Source organism: Periplaneta americana, chromosome 17, assembly GCF_040183065.1.
Source record: "Periplaneta americana isolate PAMFEO1 chromosome 17, P.americana_PAMFEO1_priV1, whole genome shotgun sequence".
NCBI lineage: Eukaryota > Metazoa > Arthropoda > Insecta > Blattodea > Blattidae > Periplaneta > Periplaneta americana.
Window position 1 is genome coordinate 76,250,844 of NC_091133.1, and position 27,324 is coordinate 76,278,167.

Below are 27,324 nucleotides of genomic sequence, written 5' to 3' on the forward strand. Positions count from 1 at the left end.
CACTTTTAGAAGGAGAATTGTCTGCTCTTACTAATTTTTGTAGACCCAAATGCCCGCTGTTACTATTTTAGCTGCAGAAATGTCCATTTTTACTGTACATAGCCCTATAATTGTCCACTTTTTAATTCCAGCTGCAGAAATGCTCACTGTAAGTACATTAGCGCATTAATTCCCAATGTTACTAATTTTAGTGACACTGTTAATACTTTTAACTGCATAAATGTTTACTGGAATTATTTTTAGCACAGAAATGACCAGTGTTAATAATTTTAGCTTGAGAACTGCAGACTGTATCTATTTTTAGCTCACAATTTCCAACAGTTACAAGATTTAATGCCACATATGCCCACAACTATCATCCAATTTGCAATATTAATCTCTTTCTTAGGAGTATTAAATGTTCCAATTTTAAAGCTTTTCAGGTCCTATTTTTATACTTTGTTGTTTGCTCTGCCAGGAACTTCTGTAGTTTCAAGAGACAAAGTGATAATAAATATTTAATATATAATAAATATCAGATAGAAACATTGATATTATTATTATTACTTCTAATTTTTATACGTCACTACATTTCTTTGAACATTTATTGGATCCATACTTTATATTTCATTCACAATGACTATATCAAACAGCGCATATAAACTTTTGAAACATAACAGAATAAAAACAGATGTATCTCATAACAAAATAATCAAATATGTATGAGCTTGTAATGCTTGAGTAAAGCGTAATACAGTACAGTTCCAAACAGAGCACTAAATTTTTAATCCAAAAAAATATAAAGGTACATGAAGTCTACAATACTGAATGATGAAAAGGTAGGTTTTACTATAAATGTTGACGTTCAATTTCATTGTGACGATAATTGGATGTAATAGTCTACTCCTATTGACTATGATTCTCAATGACTGTACAATTTGATAACAGCTCTAATAAATAAAAAAGTCTAGAGTGACGCCCATACTATTATTAATGTGAGTTTTTTGTTTTAGATAGATAGAGGAACTAAGGAATGGCATTAAGGAAATTGTTACCCTAATATGTCAGGTAAAGTGGATATTTAAGTGAAACTATAAAACAAACACGTCCTGGTGTAAAACAATTTATCTTCACAATACGCAGACAAAGTTGATCAGTAGAATTCATAAGTTCTTTCAACGGAGAACATTCTTGCTAGACTTACAATCTTTCGTTTTTAAACTACACTGTAAAGTACAGCTGAAGAAATTAGGATTATGGAGCTGAATACATTGAATTCAAGGTAAATGCTATTACAATGCTTGGAACTGAATGCATTTGATACGTTCATTACAGTTGTTAACTATTCTTAATTAAGACTTAGTAAGGCAATTTACAAATTTCGTGAATTCAAACACATTTTCTTACCGTAATATATTTATATTTGGTGGATCCATTATTAACTAGCTACGTCAATTATAATCTTGAAAATGTGAACATTATAATTTAAAAAAACAGATTTTATGTTTTAATTATACAGAGTGTTAAAAGAAAATGGTATAATAATTTAGGAGGTGGTAGAACTCATCAAAACAAATAAATAAGGTCTAATAAAAATGTGTCCTAAAATTAATATCTTTAGAGATATTAGAACTTAACTTGTTCATAGCACACGCTCAAATGACTTCCATTCATTATAACATCTTTCTACTCAACGTCTTAGGAAAACACTCAACCTTTCAAACATTCCTGGTTGGTCTCTGATGTGCTGACATGTATTAAAGACATGCTCCTGTAATGTTTGAACGTCTTCAATGCAAGTTGTATACACTAAGGCCTTAAGTGTCCCCATAACCTAAAGTCCAAAGGAAAAAGAAAAATTTATGTTTTATTTAACGACGCTCGCAACTGCAGAGGTTATATCAGCGTCGCCGGATGTGCCGGAATTTTGTCCCGCAGGAGTTCTTTTACATGCCAGTAAATCTACTGACATGAGCCTGTCGCATTTAAGCACACTTAAATGCCATCGACCTGGCCCGGGATCGAACCCGCAACCTTGGGCATAGAAGGCCAGCACTATACCAACTTGCCAACCAGGTCGACTGTCCAAAGGATTAAGATCTGGGGAATAAGCAGGCCATGGTACAGAACTAAAGATTAAATACCCGTGTTAGGTGTCATCTGATTTTGTCGTGGAAATGGGCTGGTGCTGCGTCATGCATAAACCACATTTTGTAATCTTTGATGGTATGGCACTTTCTCCAGCAAGATGGGCAATTGGTTTGCTAAAAATGTCGATACTGAGTATAAGTTAATCTATCGGGTAGAATGTGTGGCCGAAAGCAAAGATATAGACCTGAACTTTACTGGAACACAAAAAGGATTCTTTTCTCTTAATTTTCAAGTTATCTGTGATCAATCAATCAATCTTTGAAAGTTGGAGATATTGTTGCATAATTCCTTCGATCTGTTCATGACAACACGATCTTTACTAATACTCATGTTAGAGATAGATTTGAAGCTCAAGAATTTGATAACTTGGTGACAGTGCTTATCTTTGTCGTTCATACCTCATGACTCCAATAAAATTACTCGAAATTCTAATACTGAAAGTGAGGCTAGGTATAACGATGCTCATATTAGAACAAGAGTGTCTACTGAACATACATTTGATGTCTGGAAAAGGAGATTCCCTGTTTATATCTATGGGCTAAAAATTAAATGGATGAAACTATAATAAATGCATAAAATGTAAATTAAATTGTCGTGGCATCTAGGAAATATTTCTGATACTTCATCAACCAATCAATAGCTGACAGATCGATAAGTTACAGGCTATGATGTTCAAGCAACACAACAAACATTTACCAACTCTATAACTTTAACAAATCAATAACTGTATGGATATCTCAATGTTCGAGAAATTGGGCATTAGAATGACAATAAAAAATGAACCACACTAACAGGAACTGTTTACTTTGACATGTTACAATAATTTCTAGTAACATTATTGTTTTCAGACCTATCTCAATAAATGCTTTGATTGGGAGGGGTGGGAACAAGCCCAGGGCACAATGATCTTCCAATTGATTGACTGACTTAAACTGAGTTAACAATTAAAATATCTCTCTGATCATACCCACTTATTTTTTGCCTATTTCAGTAAAATAAATAGCAGTTTTATGAAAATCTATATGGCTAGACATAGTTCATGAAAATATAAAATGATTAAATCTTGTATTCACAGGGATTTCAGGCTCAGACTTCTTACGAGTTTATGGATACTTGTGAGCGTCAGAACTGTTCAGGCAATGACAGGACACGATCTAGTGAGTTCTGATCAGCAGCAATTGGTCAGAGTCGTAACCAACATCATGTATCATCACTTCACACCTGAACAACCTGTACTAATTTCTGTATCACTAAGAGACAACGGAAGACAACAGCTAAGACCCCAACACCTACTACAAGACACTTACAATGTACATATGATTGACTTCATGCTGCAAGAATTGAATACGAAATCACGCTGGCCATTACTGATCTTTGAATCTTGGATCGATGAAAGAGTTAAGATCCCATTTCGTAATAGAGTAGAGAATGCCAGACTTGACAATTACATCATATTTTTGGGCCCCTTTCATGAATCCATGAATATACAAAAAGCTGTGCAAGATCAATTAAAATCTACTTTTTACTATTACTCGTATAGTAGGAAGGCTAGAGTATACAATAAAGGATACTTTCTTGTTGTACTACTGCAAAATTCCAAAATAAGTCTGAGTTCTCTGGCAATGGAAGTTTTCACATTTATGTGGGATAGATATGGAATCTTTAATGTAGTTCTGTTGTTTTGTCATCAATTTGAAAACTCTAATACGACTACTGGCCTTACAATTGATTTGTACACGTGGTTTCCCTACAAATCAGTTGGGCAATGTGACAAAGTAAAAGATGTGCTACTGCTTGCACGCTGGCCTTTACAGGAAGGAGAAACAGCCCTAATTAATAAAAACATCTATCCAAATAAGATACCACTTACTTATGGTGGTTGTCAAATTGATGCTTGGGAATTAATTGGTAACAATGACTTTATACGTTTCCTTGTTCAAGCAGAACATGATATTTTTAATGTGGTGTTCCAAAAATTGGATCTCAAGAAAAAAACAAAGAGTGATACACCCAAAATCATTTATGGAGGTCAATCGTATTCCATGTACTTGAAGTTCGACTACACATTTCCTCATTTGTACACAAAATTTAAGTGGTTTGTTCCCTGCGCCAAGCCCAGAATGCGATTTGGTAATTATATCACGGTCTTTCAATTGCCTGTTTGGCTGGTGCTCTGCATCACCTGCTTCGTCACAGGCGTCATGTTGTGGTTGCTTCATTTCCTAGTCAGCCTTTCCAACAACACCCCAGAATCTCACATTTTCAAAACACTAACAAGCTCCTTCTGTAATGTATGGGCTGTGATCTTTGGGGTATCCGTTCCTGACATGCCCCGCACCTCAAAACTCCGAACTCTTTTCTTTCTATTTATATTTTACTGCTTTGTGCTTAGCACTGTATTTCAGGCTTTCTTCACCAGCTACCTGGTAGAGCCTGGACGTGAGAAACAAATTTCCAATATGGATGATCTCAGAACATCGAACCTTCCTTTAGCATTCAATCCTGCAGTTTCATCTTACTGGCTCAACATTCAGTCGAAACCCAACACTACTCACTACGAGGTTGAAGAATGGGGAAAAATCAGAAGTTGTAGTACTGTGAAATGCCTTAGCCAGTTAGTACAACATGGGAATATCTCTGTGTTCGCCAACGATTTGGAAGTAGAGATCATCAAGTCTATTTTGAAGCAAAACTATCAGCTGTGCTCCTTAGATAAAGAAGCTATAATTTCCTTTCGCCTTGTGATGATTATGGATGTAAACTGCTTGTTCTACGAAAGAGTTAACCACGTTGTTCTTGCAATGGTAGAAGCAGGGATTACTGAGAAACTTAAAGAAAACTTCCTCTACAAGATGAAGAAATTGACTGGAAATGAAAGCATGAAGTCCGATTATGGAGGCTTGTACAGAAAAGTTCACAAATTATGGCAGGCACAGTCACAGAAAGAAAATATCACAGATAATTTGAATCAATATTTTGTGTTTTCAACATCACACATGCAAATAGCATTTTATACCTTGCTGATTGGTTATATCCTGAGTTTCATACTCGTTCTTGGAGAAATTATATACTACAGATTCGCTAATGAAGTTATGTTAATCAATTAATTATCGATTTTTTAAGTAATATAAGTAATAATAGTGTGTAGTAACAACAGAAAATATTATTTCAACCTTGTCTGCACGTAAGATGTATGTTATACCATGAACAATATTAATTCTTATCTCTCTCCTTTCCCGAAACAACGTAACATTTTCAGTTACCATGACTGTCACTGAATTCGAAGTCTATAGATTGAAACACAGACTAGAGCAATGGATTTATTATGAATAGCAATATTGCTTAGAAGACTTTCTTCAGAAGAAAGTGAAACCAGATTTCTGTTTTGTTGTATTACAATATATAAAGAAAACTGACTTTGCTTTATGGAATAAATGTCTGTGTGAAACTGCAAAAGAAGTCTGATGAAAGAAAAAAAAAAGCACAGTAAAAAATTATGGGATAATGGTGTAAAAAAGGAGATCACCATTGCTGGGACTTAGGTTTAGGTTCTAAATATCAATATCTATTCTTATTAAAATATGATATGAACTGTTTTAATTATCTAATGCAAAAATAATTAAAACAATGGGAAAGTACCTGCCTAGACAAGGAGATGAAAGAAGTGTAAGGAACAGTCATCATTAGAGTCCAGATTTATATCATTTATAAAGTTTGAAATATGCATGCAAATATGCTCTATAAAATCTTAAAATACGCACTATAATGTACAATATGAATAGCAAAACACAACAAACAACAGTAATATTTCAGTGGGTCGCAAGTCATGTCGGTATGTTTGGTAATGAACGAGCAGATATCTTGGTAAAACAGGCTTCCAAATTAGGTCCAAAGCCAAAAGAATTAATCCATTGAACAAGGCATACCACACAGTGCAGAAACATTGTTTAGAAAAGTGAAAACATCAGTGGTTATCAGAAACACCAGGAAACACACTGGACACAGTTACAGAAGAGTGTTTCTAGATTCAACTTAACACAGTCACACATTTGTAAGGTGTATCGACGTGAACCAGAAATCTTAACTCATATTCTTCTAACCTGTATACCTAACAAGGTATATGTGCTTATATGTAATTACTTATCTACATTAAGCATAAATTACTCTCATAATTGACAATATCAGCGGTTTCCAGTATTATTTTACAATTAGTAGAGCATAAGCGGAGTTATGGTGGGGGCACTACCCCCCAAAATTTGTCTGAACTATTATTTTATTAACGTTAGACAACATTGAATTCAAAAGATCTTTTTTGCTTTTGTTTATGATTAAGTTTCTGTGCTTAAATTGACGAATTAAGATCATGTGTCTGGACTATAATATTTATTTTAAATTTTTTAATGTTTAAGAATTTATGTACCTCATTTGAGGAATGGAAGCACTGTAATGTTTCTTTTGTAACAATAGCTATTAATTGCCGGCTACGTATTGTCACTCAAGGTGCAAATATTCATAAGCATCAAAATTTTCGAAATTGAATTTTTGGTACTGTTGAATTCGTCTAAGTGATGCGCACCAACCTGCAAAATCTCGTAAACCACATATTAATATTAATCGAGGAAAAGTAAAAATTTCAATACCACGTCAGTCGGCAATTAATAGCAACAAGAAACAGCCTTTTCATTCTGTAAAATTTTGATTTTATCGGATACAAGCATTTGCACCTTAAGTGACAATACGTAGATTCCACTCTTTTGAATGCTGTAGCTTACAGATAATACATCAGGGAACACGTCTTTATTTTTTTTAAATTTATAACTATGCTGTTTAAGTTAATGATTTGAATAAAATAATTAAAAAATTTAGGTCAAATTTTAAATTTATTTGTGACAGGCCTAAAGCAGTAAAAAGTATATGCAATCTTTCAAATGTGCCGAACTCCAAATCTCAACTATATACTGTATATAGACCTGGAGTCTCAGGTGTTGTTATGTTATAGTGTGTGCATAATTTACATTATATTAAACAGTCGTACCTACATAAATAATAAACAATTATGGAAATAAAAAAAAACATGTTTCCTTATTTCATGCCTGGCATTCATAAAACAAAATTGATATTTATAAAAAGGTCGTGTTTTGTCAGTGTGCAATTTGACGTGCAGAAACTCATATGTAATATAATCTTATAGCAAACAATAGTGAAATCATTCTAAATATGTTGTGATAACTTGGCAACACTGTGTGAAGAATGCTGTGATCTGTTTCATTTCCGTTGTGTTCTCTTTATAATGTACGATCCACTTAGGTAGTCTTATATTCTCAGTCATTATAACTGGTATGCAAACATTTTGCTACAGAGAAACTGTTTATATTTTTCAGTTCCCCACTATGGATAGTTACAAAGCCCATATGTAGTTTCGTTTTATCTCATCCAGTTTTCTAAAAATAACGTTTCTTTTTCGAACTTCATGAAAATATCTAAACACTGAACATATATCCTTAGGCATATTATTATTATTATTATTATTATTATTATTATTATTATTATTATTATTATTATTATTATTATTACGTTAAAGCTGGTAATTTAGATATAATGGAATCACTAAAATGTTATAAAATAACAGAAATTAAAAATTATGGACAAAGTATCCCTAAATTTCGTTTTTATTGCTTAGGAAACTTGGTATAAGCATTAAATGTGTGTTTATTTTGTGAAAAGAAAATCTCCTAACTGAAATTAAAAAAAAAAAAAAAGTGAAGCAATAATTAAAGCTAGTGTATTTGTATGGAGTTTCACAATGGCAAATTACATCTATGAGACCCATCACTATGTGTTTTATTGCTTGAACAAGACAGTATTGTTATCAATCCTTCCAAAATGTAAAATAGATATTAACTCACACACCAAACATGTGGTAAATTTCAGAACTGACTTATTAGTATTGAAATTTATAAGTTAGATAGATGATGAGATGCTGACTGCTGGTACTGAATTTTCAGCTTATCTTATCTGAACACGGGCTAGCAGTTTTCTAGGGCTGCTTCTTGATGCTGAATACCATTTACCCCAATGCAGACAAGTTAGAATTTATAAAACAGTTGTTCTGTATGGTTGTGAAACTTGGACGAGTCTCATTTTGAGAGATGAACAGAGGTTAACCCCCTTACCGCATATTGGAACAGATATGGCACATACTGGTTTTATATTCATATAGGCTTAACTTATAATATAAGCATATAATATTTCAAACTGGATACTGGGAGAGATATGGCACACTGTCAAGAATTGGATTTGACCATATGTGACATCAGTTGAGAAAGAAAAAAACTAGGCTACTTAAGTTATATGAATATAAAACCAGTATGTGCAAGACTATCCCATGCAGTAAGGGGTTAAGAGTATTCGAGAATAAAGGTGTTAGGAAAATATTTGGGTTAAGAAGGTTTATGTTACAGGAGAATGGAGAAAATTACACAACACAGAACTGCATGCAGTGTATTCTTCACCTAACATAATTAGGAACATTAAATCCAGACGTTTGAGATGAGCAGGGCATGGAGTACATTGGGGTGAATCCAGAAATGTATATATTATATACAGTGTTAGTTGGAAGGCCTGAGGGGAAAAGACCTTTGGAGAGTCCGAGACGTAGGTGGGAGAATAATATTAAAATGGATTTGAGGGAGGTGGGATATGATGGTAGGGACTGGATTAATCTTGCTCAGGATAGGGATTGATGGCGGACTTATATGAGGGCGTCAAATGTGATTATTGTGAAACTGATTACCAATAGTCTAGGCCTACTTACTTTTAAATCACTCATGGAAGTTCAGTGCTGGACTCATAATCCTGTGGACCCGTGTTCGATCCCTTGCATACTCCCGATTTATAACTTGTGTTGGGCAAGTCTGTGCTCCAGGTAACACAGGGGTTTTCTCCAGAAGCTCCAGTTCCAGGCGTGACAACAAATCTCCATCATCTCATGTCACTGCAGGTGTAGCATACACCAGCCTCCTATGGTGCACCCTGAATGATTGTCGGTAAATTGGTGTAAACAAGTGGCTTCATATAGGTGAATGATGAACAGTCAAGAATATTTTCATATGCCAATATGACTCACTGTCTTATAAAGTTATAACAAGTGAACACTGCGTGAAAAATGAGATCATGATTATGATGCTCCTCTTACAGTGACATTAGGCTAATTGAAATTTTTCTTAAGCTAATGTTCTTGTAGAACTCTGCGCAATTTAGGCAAGGCCCATAAAACCAATGCTTCTTTCTTAACGTGGAATTCATAGAACAAATCTAATGTTGATACTTGTTGATTATAGAGGAGCAATCGAAAATGGCAGCCGCAGTCTGAGTATATTTACCTTTGACAGCGGAAAACTTTTGATGTGTTCAATATTGACAGCTGGTATCTTGTTCCCTGGCACATCCTTTCCACGCTCGTCATGAACAGGAACAGTTGAGTTGTCAGTAGATCGCTTAGAGAATGCTCGAATAAAGGTCCGTTTGATATGCCACGTACATTCAGGAACACTTTTTTACACACCCAAATAGTAGGCCTAGCTAGTTCTCCCTACAACAAGCAACATTAATTACTTATTAATAATTCTGTGGTACTGACAAAAATAAGCTGCTTGCTACTGTTTATCACATGGAATTCCAATTTGTACCTACTAACGAAAGCAAATCTTACCTGCAACTTCATTTAGTTTACTCTGGAATGTTGTCTGTTCATTGCCTAGATACGTAAGGTAGGCTACAATAAAGTCATTCACTCTGCCATGTTTCTTGTGACTATTTTCATCACTGTTACCACCTCGACGTCGTTTTATACCTTTAATGTAGGCCATAGAAGCAAGATGTATATTCTGTTCATAAAAAACTACAAAGTTTCCAAAATGCATTGTGAACATTATCCTATCATTACTTCAGCCTAGACTATCAATACAATGCAACGGACACTTACAATTCTTATCTACATATAATTTTCAATGTTTAGTCTTACCACTAATACTAGTTTATGTTTCACCACACATTTTTAAAAACAATTTTCACAATTCCTGCTTGTCTTTCTCCATTTTCCTTCTGTCAACGCTCCCGCAAATCAATGTTGCCAACACATAAATTGTATCCCCGTCAGTATAACACCTGGAAATCCGTCAGAATAAAAATACCCACTCAATTTATCTATATATAAATAAAAATAAATTTTAACACAACTTACTTACTAATCTTGATTAAAATAATTCGTCAACCTCTGACTTGATTGAAACCTAAAACAGGGCATTCTTTAACATGGTATGGCACAGGTAGGGCTGTTCAAATATAAAGTAAAATCCCCCAAAAATTAAACAATTAAAATAACAGCAGCTAAAAAAGTCAAAAGACTATGTAAATCGTAAATTCCGCCAGAAAATCCGTCACCCGTCAAAGCCATTCTTTTCCCGTCCGCTACGTTGGCTACGTTGAAATTCCATCAGATTTGAGGGAATTTACGTCCCATTGGCGACACTGGCGCAAATTGATAGTCAGCCCAGTACTGCGAATACAATTTTTACTATGTCCCTACAGAACATGTCTCTATTTATCAGTCGACCAAGACGAGCAGAGTCCTGCACTCGGAGTACCACTTGTACTGTACAATGACGTTCAAAGATATCTGATCCTATTAATCAATAGTCAACGATAATTTGTTCGTGTAAGTATGGCTTCTTTAGTTATTACTTCTATGAATAGATGGCGAAGGTAATAAATCAGCGTCGCCAATCATGCATAAATATACCCCATATCCTAGATCATATATGTAACAGATAACTCCTCGCTACGTTAAAATCAGCAGAACTTTAAAGATAACAACCGCCAAGATAGCCACCCGTCCGCCGTAAACGAACACGAGATGGCAGCGCAGTCGCTAATGCAATTCAAATGGGAATGATGACGTGACTCCTTATGTAACAACTAGATGGCAGCGTAGTAAACCTGACAAAAGTTAACCTCAAAGCCTATAAGCCCGACATATCTGTTACATATATGATCTAGGCCCATATTAAAGAATTCACTTTTTTCATATCACTCTACAATATAGGCGGAGAGAGAATCGTTTCCTTGGGGGGTGGGGGCAAAGCAAAACCATAGAATCGCCATATAACGGGGTTATAAGGGAGATCATTTACCTCCTCCCCCCGTTATAGCTTGACCGTGGTACAGTACAATATATCGGAATATGATCATTTAATAAAGGTATTTTCGGGGAACATGTTTCTTACAGTGTTACATCCATATCCGCGATGTTTCGAACCGAATTGTATAGGGCTTGAACTGTGGATCTACTACAAATTATAATAGGGCATAATTTAAAACAATCCCTCTCAATAGTTTATATTACACGTCTAAAAACAATATGTGTAGACAAGGTCAGAGAAGTCAAGAACAATTGCAAAGAGACTGTACGATCAAAAAATTCGTCAACGCATATACTGTACATCAATAAAACTGCGTAATAGAGCTAACAGAAACTTTTTATATTAAGCTTTCCTGAAGATATCATTCGAAAAATAAACTCTTATTTTATCTAATCTCGGCTTTCAGTTTACACATTATACCGGGGTCACCTTTCTTTTTTCAGCATTATTCTGCAGTGTGTTATTCATACTTCTCCAAGTGGTGGCCTGAACACCTGCACACTTCTAACACGTGAATACAGGTTGTTACAAAAGAAACATTACAGTGCTTCCATTCCTCAAATGAGGTACATAAATTCTTATACATTCAAAAATTTAAAATAAACATTATAGTCCAGACACATGATCTGAAGACATTAATTCGTCAATTTAAGCACAGAAACTTAATCATAAACAAAAGCAAAAATAATCTTTTGAATTCAATGTTGTTTTGGGGGGTAGTGCCCCCCATAACTCCGCCTATGCTCTACTAATTGAAAAAAAATACTGAAAGCCGCTGATATTGTCAATTATGAGAGTATCATCATCATCATCTTCCTAACAAGTATTAGGCCAAGTGGCCTGTTACGGTCTCAAACTAGAATTTTCAGTCCATCTCTTCTTTGGACGGCCTAGAGATCTTTTGCCATATGGATGGTAATGAAGCAGTGCTTTTGGAATTCTGCATCGATTCATTCGTTCGAGATGACCCTTCCACTGAAGTTGATATTTGCTGATGAACTGCATAATGGGTTCTATTTGAAGTTCTTGCATTAGGTCCTCATTTTTTTTATGATCCCAGTGAGTATATCCAGCTTTGCTCTCATGAGAGTAATTTATGCTTAATGTAGAATAATTACATATAAGTACATATACCTCCATAACGACCTGGTTATCTAATAGATAGGATTGAAAATTTATTAAATTGATTTGAAATTCGGGTTTTAACCAAGTTTCTATTATTAATTCGATATGGTATTGGTAATGAGAAATGAGATAGATTATTTCATTCGTTAGAGAGGTATGAAATTTTGAATTGTGTAATACTTTTATATATCTGGTATTTTTATGATCATTAGAGTGGAATAAAATATTTAATTTTGTAATGCTTTTATATTTATGTACTATTGGCGACACTGGCTGTTATCTTCGCTATCTAATCAGTGAGTAATGGTTAAAAATAGCCAAACTTACATGAACAAATTATCGATCACTGTCGATTAGCATGGGTGAAATATCTTTGACTTCCAATTTTCTGATTATATAAGCGAACTTTCTAACCACGGAAAAGATAAGAACTAAAGTTAGGCTATAACAAAATGACAACCTTTGAAATAGTTCCTCTAGTTCTCAATAGGTGATCCTATTATTGGGACAGATAAAAAAGTGTTTTCGAAACTGTTGATGTAGGTTAAGTGTAAAGCATTCTCATAATTGACAGTATCAGAGGCTTCCTGCTAAAGCCAGTGTTTTTAACAAGTAGAGGAGGATACAATTTTGAATTTTATATTACGGTTATATTAATGTACTATTGGCGACACTGACTGTTATCTTCGCCATCTATTCATAGAAGTAATAACTAAAGAAACCACATTTACATGAATAAATTATCGATCATTATCGATTAGTAGTAGTCAGGTATCTCTGAATGCCAGAGTACAGTATTACAAAATCTTTGCACTGTCTCTCTTTTTGATATAAGTCTACAAAATAATTATGTATGATGCAAGAACAAAACTGTTTTAATTTGTTTATTCTCATCGTTATGGCGACTAGGCAAATACTATCGCTTAGGCCTATATGTTTCGTTTTTCACTATTCCAAACGGTCTTGATAGTTCCATATCGTGAATTTAAATAAAATCCAACGTTTCTAAATAAAGGCTCGCGTCGTAACTTACTTCGTACTTGTGTCTTATAAGCTATCATTACATGATTATTGCATAATGTATTATTAAACATTATAATTGAGGAACAATGACAGTTATCTTATACATCTTGATTACACATCTCTAAAGTTAGTTATGGAGACAACTTTGTGTTAAATTGAAACTAAGCTGGAAATTTATCTTAATTGACTAGTTTCGGATTCTCTGTTAGCCACCTTCAGAACTATCGAGATTTCCGGCTTCTGCTGAAACTTCTTTGGTGTGGGTGAGTTTGTATTCGATAGTGCGGAGTCATAGAGGGTGTGTGTTCTGAAATTTAATTGTGTTTTGAAGAGTTTGTAGGTCTGTTTTTGTGTTTATAATTCGCACTCTTCTAGTGTAGGCCAACTTGAATTCTTGTTTTTCGGTTGAATATGTAGGATTCCCATGTTTGTTTCTATGTCGCTGTTGTTGTGGTTGAAGTTTGTGTTGTTTTTTTTTTTGTGTATGTGGAGGTACTGTGTAATTTGGTTATGGCTTTATTTATACAAAATGGAAATAATATAAAATTAAAATATAATGTTATTTTGTTCTCCAGACATTAATACTTTCTTCTGAAGACTGTGTATTGCATTGAGAGGAATATCCAGCGAAATGTCGAAGCTTCTGAAGGTGTTGGTTAACCTAAATTTTACTTAAAATAGACTATCTTATTTTAGTAATCATAAACTAATTATTTCATTTCCAAAATATGAGGTGTATTATAATAAAAATATTAAATTTTAACTTTAATTTATCGTCTCTTACTACACGAACATTTAATAGGATTACTACAGATTTACAGCTTAAGAAGTTCCACTTCTGTATCAAATAGAGTCTACGGAGAAGTTTTTATTATTTCTGAGAGATAGATAAGCATATAATTTTGGATAAAGGAAAGAATTATGTCACGGAAAGGATGTTTGAATGAAAATACACTTTTTCCATTTAACTCAATTTATTACACTAAAATCGACTTTAATTAGCATGTGAAAAGAGTTTTCTTTCGACTATTTCAGTTGTTTTAATTATTATGGCTAAGGGTCACATTAGAGAAGGACTACATCCATTTTTGTAAATACGTCTGAAATACACTTCACATTCGGAAGTCATTTACTAAATACAGGGTGTAACAAAAGAACTCTTTTCCTACTTTGGTTACATTATATCTGCAGTGCTCGGGAAAAGTGACATAGGCTAAGTCAGTTTGCACAAACCTTTTTTGATAATTTAATGACAACTTATGGGACATCTGCTCGCTTGGAAAAAAAATACATACATATTTCTCCCATTACAATAATTCATACAGAAAAAAATCAAATCGACATAAACCAATGTAAGTTGTCAATAAATTATCAAAAAAGGTTTGTGGAAACTGACTTATGTCACTTTTCCCCAAGCACTGCAGATATGATAAACACGTTAGATTGTTTGGTGTGGAATGCCGCCAGAACTGTCGTGTGCAAGTGCATTACAACACCATACCGTAACAGTCGGGCGCATTATTTTCGTATTAGTGCTCGTTTTCTACAGCTTTGTCACTTAAAGTTGGAGGCAAGTGACGTAGCTATACGAAACGAGCCTTAACAAGAAAATAATGCGTTTCCGGACCTATTTTCATGTAACAGATTTACATCCTGTAAATGTGAGAAATGTTTCCTCAAAGATTTAACAAATATTTTTGTTACACCCTATATATCTGATAAAATAAATAATTTTGACTACACTCATTGACATAAATATTTCTAAAAACGACAATACATTTTGAGTTATTTGGTAATTTTTAGACATATTTGCAGTAATGGACAGAGTAAAATCATAAACTTTTTCGGATGAAAATCTACCTAGATTTCCTAATGCATATCGACACAGGTACGAGGGTAGTAACTCATAAAAATAGAGTGTGGAAAATTTTCACAGGAATACGCTGTCCAATGGAAAATAATTTCATGTAATAGTGAGTTGTGGTGATGACCTTCATCCATTTCGTGTGTAGACGAATGTTGTAACCTGTAAGAGAAAAATGATGATATTTTAAAATACCAGGATAGGGTTGAGTAGCATAAATCACACCGCTTCCTAAATGGCACCACTGCTAGTTTAAAATAAGTTACTGTAGTAGTGTAGCATCTAGTGGTATTGTTACAATCTACCATATGAACTTCCACCATGTCACTTGATTTCTGCCACTTCTTTGTGCTAGCAACGTGGTGATAGAGTATTTAATATAATCGCTCAGGTGGATGTAAATTTAGCTAACATTTTGTAAGTAAATAACGGATTTGTATGCAAAGGAATCCATAATCTTAAGATGTTATTGGTTAAAAGAAATATTAAAGAACATTTAACTTAGTACGATTTTCGAACATATGGTGATTATAGGTTAGAATGAAGGAAATAATAACTTATGACGTAGTTTCTTAATTCGCACCACTTTGTAGGTGCCTAATTCGCACCGGTGCGATATGAGCAACTGTAGCAATTCTAGCCGTACAAAAGAAGGTCCAAAAATTTTAACTGAACTAGGAATGCATCAGGTGGGTGCAATATCAAGTGGTGAAAAGGGCGTTACTACAACAAGTGTGTGTTGTACAAGCGCACCAGATATTTTGTGCCACCTATGAAAATGTTTAAACGTCAAACAGTGCATCCTACATTATCAGCTGGTGTTCTTCCAGGATAGTTATTTCTTTGCTCTGATTCAGATTACATCAACAGTGAACTATTTGTCGAATAGCTCAAACATTTTATTTGCCACTCAAACCCGCTATCGAAAAAAAATGCTGCTTCTGTATGTCCACCTATATGAACCATTCCAAAAATTTAGAAGCTAGATTATCTCGGGAAAATGATGTGCTCCTATTTCAGCTTCCTCGTCATAATACTCAGAGGCCCAGCCTTTAGATGTTTCTATCTTCAAACCATTTCAGACAGCTAAATCATGAAGCAGTTCTTAGGTGGCTTCGAGATAATCGTGGAGAAAAGGTGACGCAAATGCTAAAGTGGTGCGATATACGCAACCTTATCCTATTATTTCAAATTTAAACCCAACAGTTGGAATATATTACCCGCAAATAGTTCATTGTGCAAGCATGAAGACTTTGGAGTAGTAACATGAACATGTACGGTTTAAAACTCCTTTGCCATAAACGGGTGACAGTTTTGATTAGTTTAATTTCTACAAGGCAAACTCACTTAAAATACTTAATTCCGTAAACTGCAGAAGTTTATACAGAAAATTATAATTGGAGGTTTGATAACAATGTCTTTTTAATTTATGAATTTGTGTTTCAATGCTTATATGACTTTGAGTAGTACTAGTATTAGTAATTTTTAAATCACTTTTAATGAAACAAAAGTCATGACTTTTATTGGTAGAAGTCCAGGGAGATAAAGCAATGTAATTCAAGAAAATGGGTTTTAAATTTTAGATATCTGAGTGTAGAAATAATATACAAAGTTAATAAAATATTTTTAAGCAGATCTAGTGACAGACAAGCTGCCTAATTCTCGTATTGAAAATAAAATAAAAGTAATCGCCCTGATTATTCATTTATTGTCTCCCTTGTTTTAGAATGTATTCAATAATAACTTTCTTTACTTTTCGGTGTTAAGATATCATCTGGAAGGCTGCAAGTGAGCCGCGTTCCTGATTTCCTCATATCAATAGCATACGAAAATCACAGTTGCTGCGCCGATGTGTTGGTAAGTTAGTCCTCTGCCTGTACGGTCGATTCACTGAAACCTACATAAATTTTATCTCAAAATCCAATAGGTGGACGTGTGATACTGAAACACAGGATGTCAGCACTCAGTAAATCACGCACGAAATAATCAGTTTTAAAGTGTAAGTACACACTTCGGTTTTTATCTACAGTTAATATTATAACATTCTATTTCACAGTTGATATAATACGAATATTGAAACAATACTAGCTCGTATTAGCAAAGGATTTTGTGGTTGTTTTTAGAGTTTGTAATTGAATTAATAATGGAATATTATTAATTAAAACAAGGCAAATATTTAATATACCACAAAATGTTTTCCAGTTGTGGAATAAATTGGTTTGCACCAGATTATGTAGAATGAGAGATATGTGGGTGTCATTTCGAGCTTAAAGTTATATTATTATTTAATAAAACAAATTACAATTGACAAAATGAGAAAATATAGAATCCAGAAGGAATTAACTGAACCAAACTAGGGATGTCCACTTTTTTAGGTGTTTTAATATGCATTCTGACGCAGCTGATAAACAATATTACGGGGACTTATCTGGATGGTTTAAATACACGATTTTATTCTATAATATTAGTCTAATGGCTGATCATCAAATAATTTTTTGTGATTCAAAAGAGAGATTACAAACCGCAGGTAATTACCTAGAAAATTATTAACTATTTTAGTATAAACATTTCTCTGTAACTATTAAAACGATGACTTTTTATGAAAAAAAAAAAACAAATAAGATATGAAATGGCAACTAACAATAACATGAACGTTAGGCCTACATTCCTTGTGATTTAAGTGTCAAACAATAAAGGTTAAAGCCCACATCTTTGTCTTAAGGAGACTAGGTAGTCTGAGCATAGGGCTGTTGTGTATAAGTGTAATGAGTGAAGAAATTTTCCTATAACTCTTCAAATTTTGAATCTATCAATTTACAATTTTCACAGCTTAGACACAATATTTGCAGGTATATTTTGGTTTATAGATTATCTTTATACCTGATATACTTGACCTTATGAAAAATTAAAAAAATGAAAAAATTTTAATTAAATTTTAGTTAAAAACATGGGCAATTGGGGCTAGGAGATTGAAATTTTGCATACTCCTATTTCATATAGTAGTGAAGGAGCATGGTCACATCCACATAGTTATCCAAATTATTGTGGATTTTACAGCCCGAAAGATATTAACAAATATGAAAATTTTTAATTTTTTTTTTCAGGATGAAAAATATTTTATTTTTTATTGAATGAATATTCATAATGTAATGAAAATGGCAGCAAATATAATCAACTACATTGGAAATATACTTGAAATTTTTGGAACCTGTAATGCAAAGGGTTCGAAGAGGTGGAAAAATTCAAATATCTTGGAGCAACAGTAACAAATATAAATGACATTCGAGACAAAATTAAACGCAGAATAAATATGGGAAATGCATGTTATTATTCGGTTGAGAAGCTTTTGTTATCTAGTCTGCTGTCAAAAAATCTGAAAGTTAGAATTTATAAAACAGTTATATTACCTGTTGTGCTGTATGGTTGTGAAACTTGGACTCTCACTTTGAAAGAGGAACAGAGATTAAGGGTGTTTGCGAATAAACTTCTTAGGAAAATATTTGGGGCTAAGTGGGATGAAGTTTCAGGAGAATGGAGAAAGTTACACAACGCAGAACTGCACGCATTGTATTCTTCACCTGACATAATTAGGAACATTAAATCCAGACGTTTGAGATGGGCAGGGCATGTAGCACGTATGGGCGAATCCAGAAATGCATGTAGAGTGTTAGTTGGGAGGCCGGAGGAAAAAACCTTTGGGGAGGCCGAGACGTAGATGGGAGGATAATATTAAAATGGATTTGAGGGATGTGGGATGATGATGGAGACTGGGTTAATCTTGCACAGGATAGGGACCGATGGCGGGCTTATGTGTGGGTGACAATGAACCTGCGGATTCCTTAAAAATCATATAAAAGTAAGTGTTAAACCAGATATTAAATATGTCAGTGAATCGTGGACAATGAGAGCACATGATAAACAGAGATTTGAGGCTGACCAAATGATGTTTATAAGATACATATGTAGTCTGACTAGGAGAGAGCTAGATTGACAAACGAAGATATCAGAACACAATTAGAGGACATAAACATTGTAGAACAATATGAGAAGAAATGAATGGAACATGTATTGAGGATTCTACCTTCAAGATATCCAAGACAAGCAATAAAGTATAAACAAATGGGACGAAGAGACATGGACCTCGCAGAAGATGGACAGATCAATTGTTAGCCTCGGAACAGGTCTAAAGGCCTAAACCTTGCCAGGCAGAAGAAGAAAGAGATTGTTCGTTTGGCTAGAATATAGAAATAAATCTGAAGATAAGTTATTAATTCGTAATAAGGACACTGAAACAGAGGGACGTAAAGGGAAGACAGCTGAAGTTTCATGAGCTAATATTAAGCAAGTGTCTTACCATTGTAATACCTGGATATTTTTTTAAGTTTATTTATACACCCTTTAACATCTGTGTAGCCTACATACCAGTTGGCCGTTGTTACTATTTGTGTCGTAGATGTTTTGTGTTCATGTAACTAATTTTAGATATTTTTATTAATGTTTATGACATTGGTGACTGAGGCGGTGATGAATCATGGTATATAAATTTCCAACCCGGCATTGGCCTTTGTGACTGAAGGAAATCATGAAAAAACCCCAGTCAGATTGAACCCGAGACCTCCTGAATGCGAATCTAAAATGGTACCGTCTGAGCTAACTCGCTCGGTTAAATTGGACATTATTAATAGAACTGATAAAATATTTGAAGTTCTCTTATTAAATCAAGTTCACTAAAAATGTGTTATGTCTAATTATATGATTAATACATTTTATTTTTCTTTCTTCTCATTTCTTCATTAATGTCTTATTTTCATTCAGCCTCTTTAAAACATCAATATTCGACTATTTATCTCTTCTACTGATTTTTAACATTTCGCTCGAGATTTGCATAAGATTTAAATGATTATTATTACATTCTGCATTATGTGACGTAAGTAATATAATTATTACCATTATCGTCCGTTGTGAGGCAACAGTCTTTCACTCACCTTCTCAGTGCTGGAAGACTCGGAGTGCTGCGGGTTGCTCGTCATCACTTGTGGTTGTGGTCATGGGGCTCGAACCGGGGACTTGTGTTGGTGGAATGGAATGCGTGTCCTTCCCCCTTTCCGTGGTCATGTCCGCCTGCACCATAAATCAGAGTTTCATTAGCTGTCACCAGTGTTGCCAACAAGGCTAATTTATAACTGTTGTAAGTATAACCAGCATGTTTGCCACAATTTAATAGTTAGTTATCTATACATTTACAGATTCACTATTCATGTCCGAAGTTCTGGGTCAAGCATTTCTGGCTATAAATATAGCGGTATGTGTTTCTTTCAACGTTTACTCCAAATTATTTTAAGCGGTGTTTTTTCGCCCTGATAAACCACAATGATATGTTGGTAACTCATAACTGCATATTATGCTTTCTTCACTCAATTTTAAATTATGATGTCACACTTCGGGGGAATTCACCTTCTGCGGTGAAAGTCTTTACTTGGCCAAAAGGAAGCTATAGGCCTAAGATGTATACGACTCTCTAAAAGAGATTCTTGTAGAGACAGTTTAATAATAATAATAATAATAATAATAATAATAATAATAATAATAATAATAATAATAATAATAATAATAGCAATTAATGTAATGTAGTTTTAAGAAGAATAATGACGTATTTAAGCTATGAACACTTATTTATTTAGTAACAGTTAGTGCTTTAGGTTCAAGATTGCTAATGTTGAAGTGCTAACCATTTTTAATTCGTGGTAACTCAACATAATATATGATTTTGAGTAAAGAATATATTGTCATCTACGTTAAATAATTTATTTATTTATTTATTTAGAATATTAACGTGCAAAAACAACAGCACAAGGCCAATTACAGTTTAACACGATACAAAACAGAGCAAAACAACAAATGATGATGAGAATGAATGATTGAAAATGGCAATGAGATGAAATACAAACAATATAATAGTCTACATCAATCATTGATCAATAATAATTATAAAATAATAATAATAATAACAACAATAACAATAATAGCAATTAATGTAATGTAGTTTTAAGAAGAATAATGACGTATTTAAGCTATGAACACTTATTTATTTAGTAACAGTTAGTGCTTTAGGTTCAAGATTGCTAATGTTGAAGTGCTAACCATTTTTAATTCGTGGTAACTCACCATAATATATGATTTTGAGTATAGAATATATTGTCATCTTCGTGACATAATAATAATGATAATAATAATAATAATAATAACAATATTATTATTATTATTATTATTATTATTATGTCACGAAAATGACAATATATTCTATATTACTCAAAACCATATATTATTATGCTGAGTTACCACGAATTAAAAAGAGCTGGCACCAACTTTGAACCTAAAGCATTAACTGTTACTAAATACGAGGTTCATGGCATAAATAAGTAATAATAATAATAATAATAATAATTATTATTATTATTATTATTATAATTATTATTATTATTTTGAATAAATTTTATTCATCTTCCTCCAAGTGAAGGCTGCCTAGAAGACAAAGCTTACCAAAAAATTGTTATTTTTTTGAGTAAATGGTAGTACAAAATTATAATAAAAAAAACAATGGACAAGGAAAAGAAAAAGAAATAATACAATTATAAATAATAATAATAATAATAATATAATAATAATAATAATAATAATAATAATAATAATTATTATTATTATTATTATGTCAAATAATTTATAATCTCTTTATGACCGACAGCGTCTCAAAATATTGAAGACCTGGATGTCTTGAAAGAACTGTGAGTGAAATTTAAGAAGTTCCTATTCATGTCACCCCAATGTATGTAGTTCATACAGGAAATAAGGTTCTCCTCTCGCAACTCCATCCGCTCGTATTGACTCTCCTGTACAACACTTCCATTAAGTAATAAATACCACCTTTTTACAGAAAGTGTAACGAATAGAACGCTGTCCTGTAAATCCCGGGTCGCCGCCTGGCAGCAGAACACAGGCTGCAAGTAGGTCAGTATCGAGTTGCCCTTAATCTCCACCAATTCGCAATTTATCATCTCCCTTGACATCACGGCCATTGCCTCCTTCAGGAACGCACAGGCATGACGGCAGTGGAGAGTAGGGATCTAGTAGGCTGTAATGGAGTGGGTTAACACAACCATCGTACGGTACACAGAGAAATACAGTTGCTTCTTATATCAAAGGATGCGTTTTTAAGTGTCTTTACTCTGGCTCCGGAGATCTGCTAATATCATCTGGAAGGATTTGTAACACCCTGAGTAACTTCTATCATTTAACGATATAATTAAATAACATTATTTCTGATCAATGATCATAAATTTTTATGTTATAATATGTAATAATATTTAAGAAATTTGTAATTTATCTCGAACTTTTTTCATAGCCTAAATATTGTTGTAAATATAAATACAGTATGACATCCAAACATTTCACATTACTAGGCGAAATAAATTATGCTACTTCTTTTACTTGAACCAAAATACAACACAAAATCCGCACAAATTCATTCTTATGGACCAAGATGATACCGCAGTCTAGTATATACAGTCGCGAAACTTGAGTTGTGAGTGTGCTAGGAACAATAGACTGTGCAGATACTATTTCGCATTGTCTGTAATGAGACGATATTAGCGATCCTAGTGGTTAGCAACTATCTCTGGATGCATATTTACTACATACTGAGCTTCGTGACTGTATACTAGACTGTGATGATATCATCAGTTTATTAAAATAAATCCAGAATTAAGTAATACTAAAAATAACATTTTTAGTAAGAGAATTAAATGTTACATTTCTTTAAATTGAAACTGTCCATTATTTAACTATTTTCGTATAGACATCTTCTTTCTTTTTTCAACTAGTTTTTTTTTTAAATAAATTTCTACTTAAAATTGTAATTAGGCGTATAGACCTATAGTTTAAATTGTAATATTATATTATGTAACTGAAACTGCGGTGCAAACTTTTTAAATATGTATTCATTCATTCATACCGTTCGTTTTTCATTTCGTTATTTAACGATACTGTATCATATACTGTGTTATTTAGCGTCGATAAAGTTGGTGATAGGGAGATGATATTCGGCGAAATGAGGCTGAGGATTCGCTATAGATTACCTGATATTCGCCTTACGATTGAGGAAAACTCGGAAAAAACCCAACCAGGTAATCAGCTCAAGCGGGAATCAAACCCACGCCCGAGAGCGACTCAGGATCAGCAGGTAAACGCGCTGCCGCCTAAACTACGCCGGTGGCTCATAGTGTTCTGTCCAAGGGCAGATCTTTCACTGCAAACCCAGCATTCTCCAATCTTTCCAATTTTCTGCCCTTGTTTTAGTTTCCGCATACGATCCATATATCTTAGTGTTGTTATTATCTGAGATCTTCTTCTGCCCCATACTTTTCTCTCGTTCACAGTTCGTTCAGGAGGCTGTTTCTTCCTAGCCAGTGACCCAGCCAATTCCTTTTTCTCTTCCTGATCGTTTTCAGCATTGTTATTTCTTCACCCACTCTTTCTAGCACAGTTTCGTTTCTTATTCTGTCTGTCCATTTTACACGCTCCATTCTTCTCCATATCCATAATTCAAATGCTTCTAATCGTTTCTCTTCACTTCGTCCTATTGTCCATATTTCTGTCCCATACAATGCCACACTCTAAATATGTAGGCTAAAAGTAGCCTAATTTTTATTTCAATAAACTGAAATTCAATATATTAAAAAAAAACTTTGTTTTAGCAGTTGAAATATTTGATATTGCTGGTTGATAATATTTAGGAGACAGAATACTATACAGTGAACCACCGCCATAGTTCCCATAATATTTCGGAGGTTTGAGTGCATTCAACTGCTATTACTTAGTCATTTCTGTTAACCTTCATCATATTATTTAAGTATATTTGGAATCACTCCATTTATATTAAAAACAAATAAGTTTTAGTATTTACGTTGGTATTTTATACTATAGCATAACCATTTACTATTTCAAACGGAACTTCAAATGTTTTTATATCAATGGTTTGTCCCTGAATCATGTATGCAATTCATTTTATTCAATCCCAACAGCTTGTCGCGTCATAGTCTTATAGTCACAAGTTTACATATTTGCGTCAAAATTTCCGTTGTCATATCTTTTGTCAAGCTGTAAGTTCCAGTTTTGTTTGAAATCTAATATTTCAAGTGCGCCTGAACAGGAAGTAGTCTGTTTTCATATCCAATGAACGGAGATGGAGGTGTGAAATTTATGGGAGCCTGAACGTACACATATTTCCATATATTGCAATGTTTATTTTTTGTCATACTTAGATTATAATAGAAATTTACGTAAAGTGGGAGATGTTGAAGCAACAATGATCCCTGATTCATAGATACAAAGTTTCGCAGTAATTTGAGGAGACGTCCGGTTCGTCGTAAATGGAAAGTATCGGTTTGCGGTGAAATGATGTTAAGTGACGTCAGCCTTCAGTTCATTGTGGCCTTGACTCCTCAACCGCGGAACCTAGAGTGAATCAACCAACCTCTGACGAAGCCCGTGTACATTTCCTGTGTGACGAGGGAAAACATCAGGCAAGGTTTTCGAACTCTGGTTTACTAGCTGTGATCTTAAAAATTCAACGAATATTACAATTTTGTTGGTATCATACGTCAACTATTTTAAAATTTAATTTGCTTGATTTCTTCCCCAGTAAACAGAAATAAAATTTCTAGGGTACAATGGCTTTGTTGAATCCTAAAAATATAAAAAACTGCTTTATCTGGAAATCAAATTGTGAGAGTAAGAGGTGTAATACACCTATAAAGAAACAATTTATTGTTTACATTTGTGGGTGCCTTTACTTCGTAGAGAAAATTAGTGAGACAACGTACAATTTGAAAATATGTAAACATGAGTTACGTTAGCAATAAATGGTTATAATACTATACAAATATAATTAAGAATATTAATTTACAAAAACAAATGTAATTGACAAATGAAGCCTAACTTTGTTTACTTTGTTGTAGAAATAAATAACCTCATATTAAGATAAATTAATCTCCAGTTCTGCGAATTTTTTGTTGTTGTCTACCTATAGCCCGGCAATAAACGTTTCAAAGTGCACAGAAACCATGTGCTCCTGTCAGTCATAATGGCGTAGGGTTCGTCATTTATCTCGCATCTCTTGAAGAGTACGAATCTGCTCCTTGGAAGTACGGTTTACTCAAAATAGTGCAATATAGCATTGTTCTAATGTATTCCTACTACGTATCGTATTTTAGCATAATCTCAAAGTATAAAATGGCCTAACTCTCTGTCACGCTTCGCGTTATGTTAGTGGGCGTGAAAGTATGACATCATGAAGAAGGTAAGAACAGAAGCGGTATGTTTTGTCTGTTCCATATTATAACTTTTGGTTATTTCGTCTTAACGCCGTATAACTAACGAATCTTCTCAAGATAATCATACAAACTAAAGCTTATGGAAAATATTTCCGAAAGAAAAGAAGAGAAAAGTTTCTCCTTATGATGAGTGAAGTTTATTTTCATAATATCTGAACAGAATTTTGTCAGCTGTTAAGTTCAGATTGTGGTTAAATGAGTTATAGGCCTACATAATTTTAATATTTTTGTAGGTTAACTTAAATTATTACAAATTAATGTATTATTTATTTCCATACAGAAGATACTTCTGATACTTCACCTGATGATGATATTGAATTTAGTCGTGCTCCTCGTGTTTTCCACGAGCAAGAAAATCAGTTCATTGAACTCGATGACAATTTAAAATGAAATTTCGGTTACCAAAATTTGTAGTGTAAGAACTTGAACAAAGGTTATGTCGTCAGTTACAAACACAAACAAAACGAAATCATTCTCTAAATACAGAGTTCATTATCCTCCTCACACGTATTGAGACGGACATTCAGGAGGCGGTGATGTTTATGTTTACTCTCTCATTGGAGGAATAGTCGAAAATCAACTGACTAAAGCACGAATTTCATCCATATTTCGAGAATTTTCCACATACTTTACTGCAAAGAATTTGTATGTATGTTGTATAAAATTAACACAATAACACGTAAACTAGGTTTAGTAGTAACTAGCATTTGAAGTAAAAGTGGCAACATCTCGAAACATGAATACAATTAGTTTGTAAAGCCAATGAGAGAGAAAATATAATCATCACTGCAGAATTTTTTATTGGGTTATTTTACGACGCTGTATCAACATCTAGGTTATTTAGCGTCTGAATGATATGAAGGTGATAATGCCGGTGAAATGAGTCCGGGATCCAGCACCGAAAGTTACCCAGCATTTACTCGTATTGGGTTGAGGGAAAACCCCGGAAAAAACCTCAACCAGGTAACTTGCCCCGACCGGGATTCGAACCCGGGCCACCTGGTTTCGCGGCCAGACGCGCTGACCGTTACTCCACAGGTGTGGACCTGCAGGATTCAATATCACGATCAGATAGATCAGAATAATCAGAAACCCGAAAATAAATTCATGACTTTGTAATGTAACATAACCTAGAAACATATTAAATGTGTGTATAACATCATTTTACTGCAATCGGAACTTAGAAATTTTAAGAAAATCCTGTCTAAGTAAATGCAATGAAAATAAACTTCACTGATCATTTTACTTCTAAGAAGAATCTTTTCTCCTCTTTTCTTTAGGAAATATTTTCTGTAAACTTCAGTTAATATGACTAACTTGAAAAGTTTCGTGAGTTATATTTAACTTAAAGTTAAGATGGAATAAACTAAAGTTAGTGTTTATACAACCAAAAATTCGCAGTTATACCTAAAGATTGATGTCTTAGTTTGAGGTTAATTTTTTATACAACTGACCCTGAGACTAGTAGACCAATAATGTCACTGAACAGACTGATTTTTTTTTAATTTAAACCAACTTAGGAATTAGCAACACTGTAAGTTATTCACGTGGAGGTGACAAATACATATCATTTGGAAATGTTGAAAGATTATTG

At 33.7% G+C, this 27,324-nt stretch overlaps 1 protein-coding gene and 1 long non-coding RNA gene across 3 annotated transcripts in view; both read right to left on the bottom strand.

Annotated features, from left to right (window-relative positions):
- The window catches only part of LOC138693412 (uncharacterized), an 85,610-nt gene extending 74,765 nt beyond the window's left edge, over window positions 1–10,845 (bottom strand). The window contains exons 1-4 of one of the 2 annotated variants that reach the window (XR_011330302.1): window positions 10,115–10,845; window positions 9,842–9,982; window positions 9,513–9,721; window positions 8,945–9,162 (exon numbers count right to left, since the gene is read on the bottom strand). This is a non-coding gene — a long non-coding RNA (uncharacterized lncRNA). Of the gene's footprint in view, window positions 1–8,944; window positions 9,163–9,512; window positions 9,722–9,841 lie in introns of both variants that reach the window. The other variant, XR_011330301.1, reaches the window with a different exon arrangement.
- Window positions 10,846–14,433: 3,588 nt separating this feature from the next.
- LOC138693299 (zinc transporter ZIP1-like) overlaps window positions 14,434–27,324 on the bottom strand; it is a 55,896-nt gene continuing 43,005 nt past the window's right edge. The window contains exons 2-3 of the mRNA XM_069817165.1: window positions 20,328–20,463; window positions 14,434–15,504 (exon numbers count right to left, since the gene is read on the bottom strand). Of these exons, the coding sequence (XP_069673266.1) occupies window positions 20,372–20,463 (92 nt within the window). The 3' untranslated portion in view covers window positions 14,434–15,504; window positions 20,328–20,371. The remainder of the gene's footprint in view (window positions 15,505–20,327; window positions 20,464–27,324) is intronic.